Source organism: Rousettus aegyptiacus, unplaced genomic scaffold, assembly GCF_014176215.1.
Source record: "Rousettus aegyptiacus isolate mRouAeg1 unplaced genomic scaffold, mRouAeg1.p scaffold_m13_p_11, whole genome shotgun sequence".
Lineage (NCBI taxonomy): Eukaryota > Metazoa > Chordata > Mammalia > Chiroptera > Pteropodidae > Rousettus > Rousettus aegyptiacus.
The window spans coordinates 24,066,159-24,078,816 of NW_023416286.1; the positions used below are offsets into that span (position 1 = coordinate 24,066,159).

The 12,658-nt window shown below is 32.0% G+C and overlaps 1 protein-coding gene across 36 annotated transcripts in view; it reads left to right on the forward strand.

Annotated features, from left to right (window-relative positions):
* PCM1 (pericentriolar material 1) overlaps nt 1-12,073 on the forward strand; it is a 78,844-nt gene extending 66,771 nt beyond the window's left edge. For 27 of the 36 annotated variants that reach the window (XM_036228616.1, XM_036228615.1, XM_036228614.1 and 24 more), the window contains 9 exons: nt 1,033-1,230; nt 2,748-2,810; nt 3,072-3,207; nt 3,501-3,661; nt 4,691-4,766; nt 5,277-5,533; nt 7,097-7,189; nt 7,277-7,394; nt 8,702-12,073. In XM_036228616.1, coding sequence (XP_036084509.1) covers nt 1,033-1,230; nt 2,748-2,810; nt 3,072-3,207; nt 3,501-3,661; nt 4,691-4,766; nt 5,277-5,533; nt 7,097-7,189; nt 7,277-7,394; nt 8,702-8,727 — 1,128 coding nt within the window. In that variant the 3' untranslated portion in view covers nt 8,728-12,073. The remainder of the gene's footprint in view (nt 1-1,032; nt 1,231-2,747; nt 2,811-3,071; nt 3,208-3,500; nt 3,662-4,690; nt 4,767-5,276; nt 5,534-7,096; nt 7,190-7,276; nt 7,395-8,701) is intronic. The other 9 variants (XM_036228622.1, XM_036228624.1, XM_036228634.1 and 6 more) reach the window with 1 other exon arrangement.
* The last annotated feature ends 585 nt before the right edge of the window (nt 12,074-12,658 follow it).

Here is a 12,658-nt window from a genome sequence, read left to right on the forward strand (position 1 = left end):
TACTTGTCCTTTTAGATATTATTACAAAATCCTACAAAACTTTTCCTTTCTATTACTATGTTTAAATTGGTTTTAGAGACAGTATTATCACTTTGTTAATTTTTTAAAACCCTATGCTTGATGCAGATTTCCTTTATTATAATTTTCCATTTTATTTTAAAACTGATGTATAAATTATATATAGTTATTAAATCGTCCGGATTTTTTTTAATCTCACAGAGCTAACATAATTTATAAGGACTATAAGGCATCAGTGATATTGTGCATTGTTTAAAAAATATTTACAATAATTTTTAGATAAGTGTATTTTATAAATTTAGCTTATTTCTACAGAAAGAAATAAGTCCATTTTAGAATCAAGATGAAAGAGAAGTTGTGTATAATTTAAATACTTTTTGTTTATCAAGATCCATGCAGTTCTTCCTTAGTTTTGCCTACTGTTATAATTGTGGACAGATCTCAAAAAAGTGTTAATTTGGAAGTCAGATTCTTTCTAAGTCTCAGAAAATTAGACTGATTTTCTTTCACCCGTTCCTGATTTTTTTTTTCCAGAAGGGGACCTACGTGAAGAATAAAAGTTGTGTATGTTAAATCTTGACTGGAGTATTAAAATTTTTTCGTGAGCTAGAGCTTAAATTCTACTCTTTTTCTTATGAAACCTGTTTAATGACTTTTTTTCACAAGGCATCCAGCATTTGCACTTCTCATGATTATGCTCTATAAGGTAGTTTTTTGGACAGGAGGGAACACCAGACATCATAGTTATTTGCCTATTTTCTAAATAGCATAGTCCACGTTTTTAGGAAGAAAGGAAAAAAATCAGCTTTATTAAAAAGCTCAAATATAGCAGACACATGCTCACTTGATGATGCTGTATTTCAACTTGAATAGAACTAAAGTTCCTCAATAACGAAAAAGTAATAAAATTGTTTTTCACTAGTATTATAATTCAAACTTATTAATTATATGAATGGCTCTATCCACAGTTGAAGTCTACTATAATCTTAAAGTGATTTGGTTATCTTTGAATAGGATTCACTGGCAAAATTTGCTGGCAGAAAATTGAAAGACTGTGGAGAAGATCTTCTTGTAGAGATATCTGAAGTATTGTTTAATGAGTTGGCTTTCTTTAAGCTCATGCAAGATTTGGATAATAATAGTATGACTGCTAAACAGAGATGCAAAAGGAAAATGGAAGCAGCTGGAGTGATACAGTCTTATGCCAAAGAGGTAAATGACATTCATTTTGATTTTAGAAGTAATTATAATTAGCACATAAGCACATTTCTTGATTATTATTATAACTAAAATTATACTTGGCCTCAGAAAAGTGGTTTTAATATAGTACCTGTTAATCAGATTATACTGAATCTCAATGGCAACAGCAGTGGCTGCAGAAAAGGAATACAGAGCGGACTTGATGCTAAATGTACATTGTCAGATATCCAATTCACATTATTGTCTTTATTCAGAGTTCCAGAGAAGAGAGGATGACAGGGATCTGGTTCTTGACTAGCTGACTGCCACAGCTATTGCCAGCCAACCCCTAATATATATATCGCCTCAGCCAACACACACATGCTTTTTTACCAGTGGGATTTAGGTTGCACATTCCTCTAGCCTCTTATATATCCTGTTAAATTAGTCTCAGTCACATGTAAAATTGAATGTTCCCCCCCCCCTCAACTTGAGCCATATCAGAAGGCTTTTTCCCTAGACCTGAACCTTTTTCTTGATTCTAATGATGAAAAGGAAAGTGAATCAAGACCCAGCACAGAAGGAGATAACCCTTCTTCTCTTCCTTAAATCTGGAGTAAAGTCAAGCCATCTATTTTACACCTTTTATAATGTGTTTATTCAAGACATAAATTTAAGTTTCAAGTTATGTCAGTCATTGCTTAGAGCTTGAAGAAAATAAAACAGGATAATAGAAGGGCTACTTTATATAGGCACTCTCACTAGGCTCTTTGAAGGGGTGAAATATGAGCTAATGCATGAAATACTAGGAGTTTATAATGAAGATGAAGGGAAAGTGCATTTCAGGAGGAGAGGAGTATAAGTGTGAAGACACTAAGGCAGGATTGAACAGTTTGGAGAAGAGAGAAGTCTAGAGAAGCAGGAACACATTAAATGAGGTGCAAGTATAAGAGATGAAGTCACAGAGGTAGGGAAAGCCAAATTACAGGCCTTGGAAACCCATGGGAAAGTTTGAAATAGAGGAGTGATGTAACCTCCGGATATTGTATTGAACAGGAATTGTAGGAGAGTAGAGATAGAAGCAGAGAAATCAGTTTTAAGGCTGTTGCTGTAGTCCACGTATGAGTGAGCCTCAACTGATACACTTTGATGATTGAGTCAATAAAGCATTCTAATGATTTAGATGTGGATAATAAAAGTAAAGCACAAGATGGTTCCTAGTTTTCTGATTTGTGCATTTGGGTGAATGAAGGGGCCTTTAATTGAGATTGGGAAGACTGAAGGAGGATGGCATTTTGGAAGGAAGGAAATAAAGAATTTTGTTTTGGACTTAGTAAATTTGAGATACCACTTATATATCTAAGGGATGTCAGTGGCTTTGGTTTTGTGAATTTAAAAGATTTAAATAAAAGTTTAATTGACATCTCTAAGAAAGCACTCAGCTATTTGGATGATGGTTAAATAATGCTTTATTTGTTAAAGCTTACTGAATACCTAAGTGTAATGCTGAAAGTTTACCCTTAAATTCTGCTTAATTGATTTGCTTATAGGCCAAAAGGATTCTCGAAGGAGATCATAGCTCACCTGATAGAGAAATTGATTACAAAGACAAAGTACGTGCTAGTTAATTTGTGCCTAAAAATAATGCTTTTGAAATGGAAGAGTAAATGATTTTAACAGCTCTTACTTTAATGTTTGAGAATAAAGTATATCATCAAATGACTTTTCTTCTGACAAACCTTTCTTTTTAAAAAAAACTAAATTATCAAAAATAATGCTTTTTTTATTGGGTAATGATGGTTATTAATTTTTATGGTAGAATTACTGTATACTTTTTTTAAGTGTACTTTAATTACTCATTTATTTGTGGCTAGGACAAGGACGAGACTGAAACAGTTAAGCAGATTCAAACATCTGAGGAATATGATGGTGATGGTCCCAAATATGTGAAATCTGATGTTTCTGATCAAGAGGAAGATGAAGAAAGTGAAGAATGTCCAGTGTCCATTAGTAAGTTTAAGGCTCCATTCTAGGTTTATACATAGGTCCTTAATAGGTCTTTTGTTGAAAGTTTGATGTGGTATAATGAATGTAAAATTGGATGTCAGACAATTGTGAATCTGAATTCCAGTGTGACCTTGACTAAATTACTTGTCCTTTCTGCACCACAGTTTTTTCTAGTACTTACTGTTTTGAAGATTTCAGATGCTGCGTATAAAGCACTTAAAGAATACAGGAATTCAGTAAATTGTAGCTATTATTAACTGCTGAAAATTTGCTAAAAATTGTGTTAATCAACTTAGATTTGTCCAAAGCGGAAACTCAGGCTTTGAATAATTATGGAAGTGGAGAAGATGAGAATGAAGATGAAGAAATAGAAGAATTTGAAGAGGGACCAGTAGATGTCCAGACTTCACTTCAGGCTAACACCGAAACTACAGAAGAAAACGAACACGATGATCAGGTATTCCAGTGTAGACTAACAAACCTTCCACCAATTTTCTTTTAACTACTAAAAGCAGATCCTTTTTAAAGATGTAAAAATTTACTGCTCCCCATTCTCATTTTTATGAATACAAACATTTTGCATATTGTTATTGAAATATATGAAACACTAGTTTAATTTTGTATTTAGCAATGTTTAAATTGAAAGCACTGTAATCTTTTTTTGTTGCAAGACCTTCAGACTATCTGGATTTTTAAATTATATTTTTCCTAGCCTTACATGGAAATAATATGTAACAGAATAAAATCATTCTCTTTCCTACCTCTGCTTCATCCTGCCTCAGAGCCAATGCTTTGTGTGATTTTTTTTCTGATTTACCTCTGTATTTCTGAATAATATATATCTGTGTATATATTTATTTGTATATTAGATGTTATCTATCAATTTCCTATTATAGTAGGTAAAGATTTTTAGGTAATTTATGACTCCTCATTTAATTACAACTTCTGTTATATAACAGAATTTAACCTGATATGTAAATATTACTGACCAATGAACTAAGCATTACTGTTTATTGTTAGTGTTGTACATTTTTTCATCTGAGTTTAATAATTGTCTCAATTTTTTATGCACTTTATTTTCTTTGACTTATACCCAAGTCTTTGCTATGCCTGTCAAAAGCTGTGTAAGCCTCACAATGGAATTTTCTCCATGAACCAATTTGTTGGTTTTGTCCTTTTCTAGAGCACTCCCCTTTCCTGCCCCATTCTAGGGTTGGCTATTAGACCTGCTGAATAATAAAAAATAGTGGAATCTATAATATTCCAATTCTCTGTATTATTTTGAGGTTAAGAAGAAGAAACCTTTCTATTTAATCATCTTGAAATTGCAACCGTAGCCTCTTTGAAACACTTTTAGAAGGTATTTTTAAATTCTTTTGTGCGGTGGTCTCATATTAGACAAAAGCCACATACTAGTAGGCATCTCCTGTATAGTGGCATGGTATATTTTAGGTCCTGTTATCAAGACATTTCTTTTTTCTTCTAGGCTCTACAACAGGACTTTGAAAAAGCAGCAGAAAGCAAAACTGTCCCATCAGAACAAGAATCCCCTACTAATAAAGGTAAGAAATCTAAATAAACATTTAATTTAAAGAGTATATAAAGTACCTTTTATGTGCTTAAAAACTAAAAAAATTTAAATCATTAGCTAATGAAAGTTTGAAGGCATTTTGGGCCTAACGTATGTCCTTTGTCTCCCCCTAAAAACACTGTAGAAAAGAAGAAGGCTTTGTTTCTGCAAACGTCATTAAAAGTTGACATTTAAATGCACAGAAAAATTCCGCAAAGAAGACATCTTTAGATACAAATGTGTATTTTTTATTTTGTTTTGTTCTAAATATCCATTCATGGGCCTTACTCCTGAAAAATCTTGCTTCATTAGAAATTGAGATTTCAGGAATTTAATTTTTTAAAAATCTCTAGATGAATATGCCTCTTCTTTTAGGTCTTACTCTAGTTATTCTAGATGTCTTAGTTACTCTGGATTCATACACATTGTCCTTATTTGGAACAATAGTAAAATTTAACAATTACTGCATTACACTAATGTTAAGACTTTCTTTTGATGACAGATAACCAAGATAGTACTCCTGTGAAACCGTGTTACCTCAATATCTTGGAAAATGAGCAACCTCTAAACAGTACTGTCCAAAAGGACTTGCTTACTACCATTGATTCATCTGAACAGCCTAACGCTTTGCCTTTACCTTTAACTGAAATTGAAACCTTGGTGCCTAAAGTCAAAGAAGTTAAATCTGCTCAGGAAACTCCTGAAAGCTCTCTGGCTGGAAGTCCTGATACTGAATCTCCAGTGTTAGTAAATGACTATGTATGTATCATTTTTATTTCTAAACATTTCTGCATTGATTTCTGTTTGTATTTCTTTATTTTCAGGTTAATATTTTTAGCATGTAAACACAACCTCACTTTGTGTTTAGATTTAGAAATTGTTGGAATGTTTTTATTTCTTATTCAAATTTATTTTAAACTTGAAAGGTGATAATAAATTAAGACGACCATCTCAAAACCTAAAAGCTATCCTTTTTATAATTTGGAGAACCAAACAGATGACTTTTAGGTGGCAACCTTGAGAGAGTTCATTTAAAGTTCAGCTCTGAAGAGATAATGATTCTCAAATCATCATTAGTCTCTTAAATTACCCATACATGACTTCTCAACTATTTAGAATACTGTGTAAATCTTTGATAAATCTCTATATAAATGTAAGTTTACACTTGGAATGGGAAGTAAAACAATTCGACAGCAGTAGAGATCTCTATAGTGAATAACAAAGAAATATGCTAGCAAATTGTACTTATGATGTAAGTAGGTAAGTTTAGTTTTACTCTGGGCCTTTGTATCAATTTAATTTTATAGCAAGTAGGTTATTTTTTGGATCCTTGGGTTGTATATGTTTAATGTATTTTGTCTTATCAGAAAAAAAACGAAGGGATTTATAACAGTGTACTTTTAGGTCTAAGGGAATGTGTTTCATATTTCTTTAATACACATTTTCTTCTTAAAGGTATATTATGACTTCATAATTTCTCAGAAAAGGGACTTATAATGTTTTAAAAACATTAGTAGAAAGAGTAACTCTTAACTCTGTTTTTTTTTTGCTTCACTACCAGTAAAATAAGCATTTAAAACTCTGCAAGTTACCTGCTAAGATTTATTCTTATCATTTGATGAGTGTATAGAGTTGAAATATGAAGCACTGAATTCAAATTAACTTGAAAGTTAGATTATAGAGAATCTTGGATTTGAGTTTTAAACAGGGGATGCTACTGAAGGTCTTTGCACCAGAAAGAAAGTGAATTGTTCAAAGTCTTGGCTTTTTAATATGAATCTGATGAGTGTGTAAGATAGGTGTCAAGGAAGCAACGTTAGGAGGCTCCATTATTATATAAATACAAAATACGATTCAAATGAGAGAGAGATGGGTGGAAAATGTTGCAAGAAAAAGGAAAACCTAAAGTTTCCACTTGGACAATTGGTAGAATGATGATAGGATTAAAAATCAGAAAGGAAAACAAGGAAAATAAAGGAAATCACGTTTCAGAAAAACACAGTGCGAGGTGATTATAAAAGTGAGTTTTAATTTCATACCTCATCTTTCTGTTTGAACCTCTACAGAGTTAATATTGAAAGTCTGCTTATAGTCTGCTGGATACAGCTCTATTGTATTCTGTAAACACATCAAGAAACGAGTTGTTGTTCTAATTATTTTAGCCCTCAGCATAACTACTATTATTCTTTCCTTTAAACTTTATAAACTGGCTCTTTATTATATAAAATGAAACAAAAAAGCACAACAATCTGCCCCATACCTGGTTTAGATCCAGAGATAGACTAGCTTGTCCTCATTAAATATAATTTGTTTATCTTACAGGAAGCAGAATCTGGTAACATAAGTCAAAAATCTGATGAGGAAGACTTTGTGAAAGTTGAAGATTTACCGCTTAAACTCACAATATATTCAGAGGTACTTGGCTCTCTTTAGTTAAACTTACCTTTATATTATAAATACTGTTAAGATGAAAATGATTTTGTATTTTTTGTCATTCCAAAGGCAGATCTAAGGAAGAAAATGGTAGAAGAAGAACAGAAAAACCATTTATCTGGTGAAATATTATGTGAAATGCAGACTGAAGAATTAGCTGGGAATTCTCAAACACTAAAAGAACCTGGTATGAGTTATCAAGTTTAACCATATTGTATTGAAAAATTAATCGTAATACCATTATTTTGTTTTGTTTTTTAAATGCATTAGTAGTACCTGGAAATTTAAGCCAGATATCAGAAATGAAACATAATTTCCTAAAAACTGTAGTACAGCTTCCTAATTTATAAGATGATATTTGTAGATTTTTTCTATTTTTCAGATCTTCCGTTCTAGCAAAGTAATAGACACGTGGTTTAAGAAAGGAAGGTACAGAATAGTTAATAATAATTGGTAAAAACCCATTGCTTTTAATTACTGGTTTTCCTTTTGGAGGAGATCCTCTGTAGCTCAAAATTAAAATTTCTTCTTAATTTAAAAAATTCAGATAATATTTCTTCTCTCCAAAATGAAAAGTGGGTATTTAGACCTACCTCTCCTTAAGGGGTCATGTTTTTTGTTTACATTTGTTACCTTTGTTATTTTTAATATATGAGTTTTCTAGTTTCATGAACTTTGGTCTTTCCCAACTATTCCTTCCCTCTTCCTCTTGCCTCTGTTCAGTTTTAGTCATAGTCTTAACATTAATAAGATTATTAAACTAAACACATTTTATTTTTGTAATTATAATCATTAAATCTATATTTTTCTGAAGATCCTATATAAATGATTGATTGCAGAGCCAGGGGATAGTCCCAGATTTCTTTTTTGTGAGTCTAATAGCACAACCCCTGCGCCACTCAGAGGAGAGCATTTCTTGCATCCAAGTCAAAAGATTTTCTTTTTTGTTATTGTCTATCAATTCATTAATTGTTTAAAATTATTTTTGTTTTTCCTGGAAGTGGAGTGAAGAGACGAATACACCAAATATCAAACCAATTAATTTTCCAGTCTTCAGCTTAGTTCTGCTTGTTAGAATCTCAACGGACGCATCTCAAAGTGTATCTAGGCTACACCTTCCTCCATTCTCACTGTGCCTCCCTCTGCTTTCAGCAGTTCTGAGAATTTGTTAATATCGCTTCTCTGTTCTCTCAGAACCACACTTTGGTTGGTCTGGATTTCTTCATTTTTATAGTTCTTTTTTTTTTTTTTTTTTTTTTCCCCTAGCGGGGTATTTTTGAGAGGTAGTATCTGCTCAGACTGCTGTCTTAAAAACAGAAACCCACACCTGTTCTTTTTAAACTCTTGTGTGTTATCTGGGACTTATTGCAGGAAACTAAATTAGTATTTCTTTTGTAATAACTTTATATTACAAGTGAAAGTGCTAATGGAAGTCAACAATATTAAATTCTGGTAAATAATTTATAAGGCATTAATTATGATTTTGTTTTTCAGAAACAGTGGGAGCCCAAAGCACATGAGATGTCTTCAGAGGCTCATCTAACTCTCTTCACATAGTCAGTGCATATCTGAAAATGGTTCTAAATAAACATCCGTTTTGATCTGTATAAAAATGTAAATTAGTTTGACACGGCATTTTTGATAGGTGTGCTAATTCCTGCCCATGGCAGTTTAAAACATCAGAAACTAAATTCTGAACAGATTCAAGCCTTGTTACACTGTCGAGTTATTTTTCTTTTCTTTTTTTGGTCTCGAATTTTTCCCCCATTGTGATGTTTGGTAACGTTGAATTTAAAATGTAGTTTTAAATAAAGTTTGGACTTCTCTGTAAAATATCTTTTTTGGGAATTATGTTGAATCCTGTACAGTAAAGTCACAATTCTATATAATTAGGCAGTTCAAAGAAGAGCAGTGATCTAGAGTTAGAGAAATAATACACTATTTATTATAAAGCCCAGTATTAGGTCAGGTTTCCAGATAATGCCAGTGTTACTGCTGTTGGGTCTAAGGTTCTTTTAGTCTTATTCCTGTGCAAAAATAGGGCAGATTTTAAAGGTTTTCAGGATCTCTGTGAAGTAATTATAGAATATATATTAATACTCTATTCAAATTGAGTAAGTTTAGAACACATTTCCTTAGTACCTAGAACCTCTACATAATTATCTATTAGATAAATATTTTCCAGAATTTCAGTTCCTATCTATGTTGCCTACATCTAAAAATTTGAAAAGTTTTATATAATTAGAGAGTATTTCTGCACAGGCAAGTAAGATTGCGATTAATTTTAAGTGAAAAACTGAGCTTTTTCAAGTAGGGGTTACTAGTGCTGAATTTATGTACCAGAACGTTAAGGTTCTGTATACCTTTGGACAGATGTACCTTTAAAGATGGAAGCTTAAGACCAGAGCATAGTAGTTGCTTCTGCGTGTAGTGAGAGAAAGCAGTTTGCAGATAAAGTATTGAGTAATGGAGATCTATGTGACTTCTTCATCACTAAGTCAGCTTTTAAAAGGTCTTTTACCTTTAGATCCCAAACTTGACATATACCCAGTAAGGCTTCACAGAGCCAGTTAACAGTTAAGTCAACCTTACAGAATCTTCCTTGAATAAAATATGAAGAATTATCCTAAGTATCTTTTAAATTTGTTAATAGTTGACCAAAATACCTATAAGAAAAGAATTTGGTCGGGATGCTTTTAAAATTTCTTACCTGTCTGATACCTCAGTGTAAAACTAATGTCCAATTAGGGAGTATTATATGGACATTTCTCTATGATGACATCTTTACACCCATCCCTCGATTTATGTGGATCATCCATTCCACGCATCATCTTTTTTTTTTACATGAAAGAGAACCAAGTAAAAAAGAGTCCTCCAGTGCAAAAAAAAAAAATAAATAGGCCAATATAAGTCATAAAAATAGTTCACATTTTCACAAAAAAATGCTAATGAAAATTCAGAAAAACCAAAATAAATTTTATTTGCTGTTGGTATCTGTACTGTCATCTAAAGCAGTCAGCCTCTTTTTAATTGGCACAAAGTCACTATCTTCATTCCTCAGAATATTTGGAAGTACTACTTTGGTTTTGTTATTTACGTTAATGTTTTTGGATGTTCTTTTCTAACCCCATCTTGCTAAGTTTTCATAAATTCTTCGATATTCACTGCAACATTTAAAAAAATCTTTTTGTTTGTTGGATGTTTGGATCAATATCCAGAATTGCAGTTTCCAGTTTTGTGGCCAATTGAAGATCTTTTTAAATGTATTCTGCAGTGAACAAAACTGGTTCAAAGTCACTACTACATTCAGTTGCAGGTTGGGACTCAGGTAGTAAGTGAATTAATTCATTATCAGTTAATTCGTGATCAACCAGTGATTTATTAATATCATTTGTATTCTAATTGTCAGAGCCTTCTTGAAACTTATTTAATAAGTTAATATTGGTAGTTAATCCCAATTCAGTTGTTGGAACCATATTACCTGGTATAACCACTTCTGGTCATATTGCTTTCCAGCAAGCACTTAAAGTTGATGGCTTTATATCACTCAAAACTAATGCAATATTCTTGATACAACTTAAAATTGTGCATTTATTCCAGGCTTCTGTAACTGTAAAGTGAGTCATTATCATCAAATTTATTAAAAATATTAATTAAACTGTTTAATGTAGGTTAATCTTAAAGGTGGAAATAGTGCCTTGATCTAATGGTTGGATCAAGGAAGTTGTATTTGGTGGCAAATATGCAACTTTTATATTTGGATGTTCTAAATTGTATGGATGACCAGGTGTGGTATCTAAAAGTGAAAGTATTTTAAAAGGAAGACATTATTCCTTCATATAATTTTCAGCCTACAGCAAAAACATTTGTAAAACCAATCTTGAAAAACATCAGTAGTCACCCATGCTTTTTCATTTGCCATACAATAAACGAGAAGATCATTAATAATTGTGTTAGTATTAGTTTTTTGTATGTTGCTGAGGTAAGCTTTTTTTTTTAAATAAGAGTAATCACCAATAAAGGAAATGAAAAAGAACCACGTAAAATGAGACTATGTAAATGGAAACCACGTATAAAAAGCCCGCGTAAATGGGGGGATGTTTACCGTATATAAAAAACTTGCATTAAAAACATACCACATTAAGTCAAGGGACGGGTGTATTGCTACAAATGTAAATTATGTGACACATATATCTCCAACTTTTAATAAAACCTATTTGGAACACTCATTCCAGAATGAGGAATTCTTATCCAGCTAGTCCGACTTCAGGGGAACTGAAATGTTACATTTTATGTCTATTCCAGTTCTATATTTGTTTTCTAGATTGTACAGGAAGAGGGGAAAACCTCATTTTGGTACTCAAGCCTTACGTATTACAACTCTCTCTCTCTGCATGCATATTAAAGATTGATACTGTGGAAGAGTTGTACTTTTTAGTTATTACTATAGTACTTATGAACCTTATCAAACTTGCTTATTTGACTTATGTTAATAGCTACTATAATGTCTGTTTTATATTTTAAAGCTAAATTGTTTTAAAATTACCTAGGGCTTGAGAGCAGATCACTTTTTCATATGTTTTCCCCTAGAAGCTTTTGCTAAAGGGTTAGGCATTAAATATTTCCATTTGTCTTCATTTGTAAGTAAAAATTTTTATTAGAGATAAAAGAGGGAGGAAAGGTCAAAGTAAGTGAGAACCCTACACAGGTTGAGATAATGCCTAAAATAGTGAGCTCACCAGATTGTGCAGGTATTCTTTGTATTTTGTAACATACACTTTGGATAAATGGTCTTTCACTGTTAATAAATGTATATCCTGCATATGATCCTGAATTGCATTTTCATTAAATTGACATACTCATTTATGCTTTAGAATTCCAGAATTGTGCCTTATTTGACAATTTTAGATGTAATAAAAAGAAAAAAGAAAAATAATGACATAACTAGACAGATTATTAAACTTGAGACCATTTTTCATACAGTGCAGCTGTGTTCTACTATTTCTTATATCTACCTAATATAATATATAGAGAACATCTTCATATTCAAAATTAGACTGTCACGTTTCTGGCTTATTGCTCAACTTTAATATAAACAGCTCATTCTTCATCTGTTAAAGAAATAATTGGGTCTAGATTTCATTATTTCACTGTACAACATAGTTGCCCCAGTCGCCTTGCCTGGAAGAGCCAGCATTTCTTGTTCTTGCTGTACAACTTTTGTTACTTTAACATTTGCTATCTTTTCATTACTGGTGTCTCTGGCTGGCTCATTTCCTATTAAGGAACAGAGGAATCCTATGCCTACAAATGACTTTGATTCATATATTAGAAGATTTTTAATTATCACTTCGTTCGACCTGCCTAGACTCAAATATGCATAACAGAACATTTGAGCCGACAATTTACAGAAAGCTATTGATTTGGTTATTTTGAAAACTAATCACAACA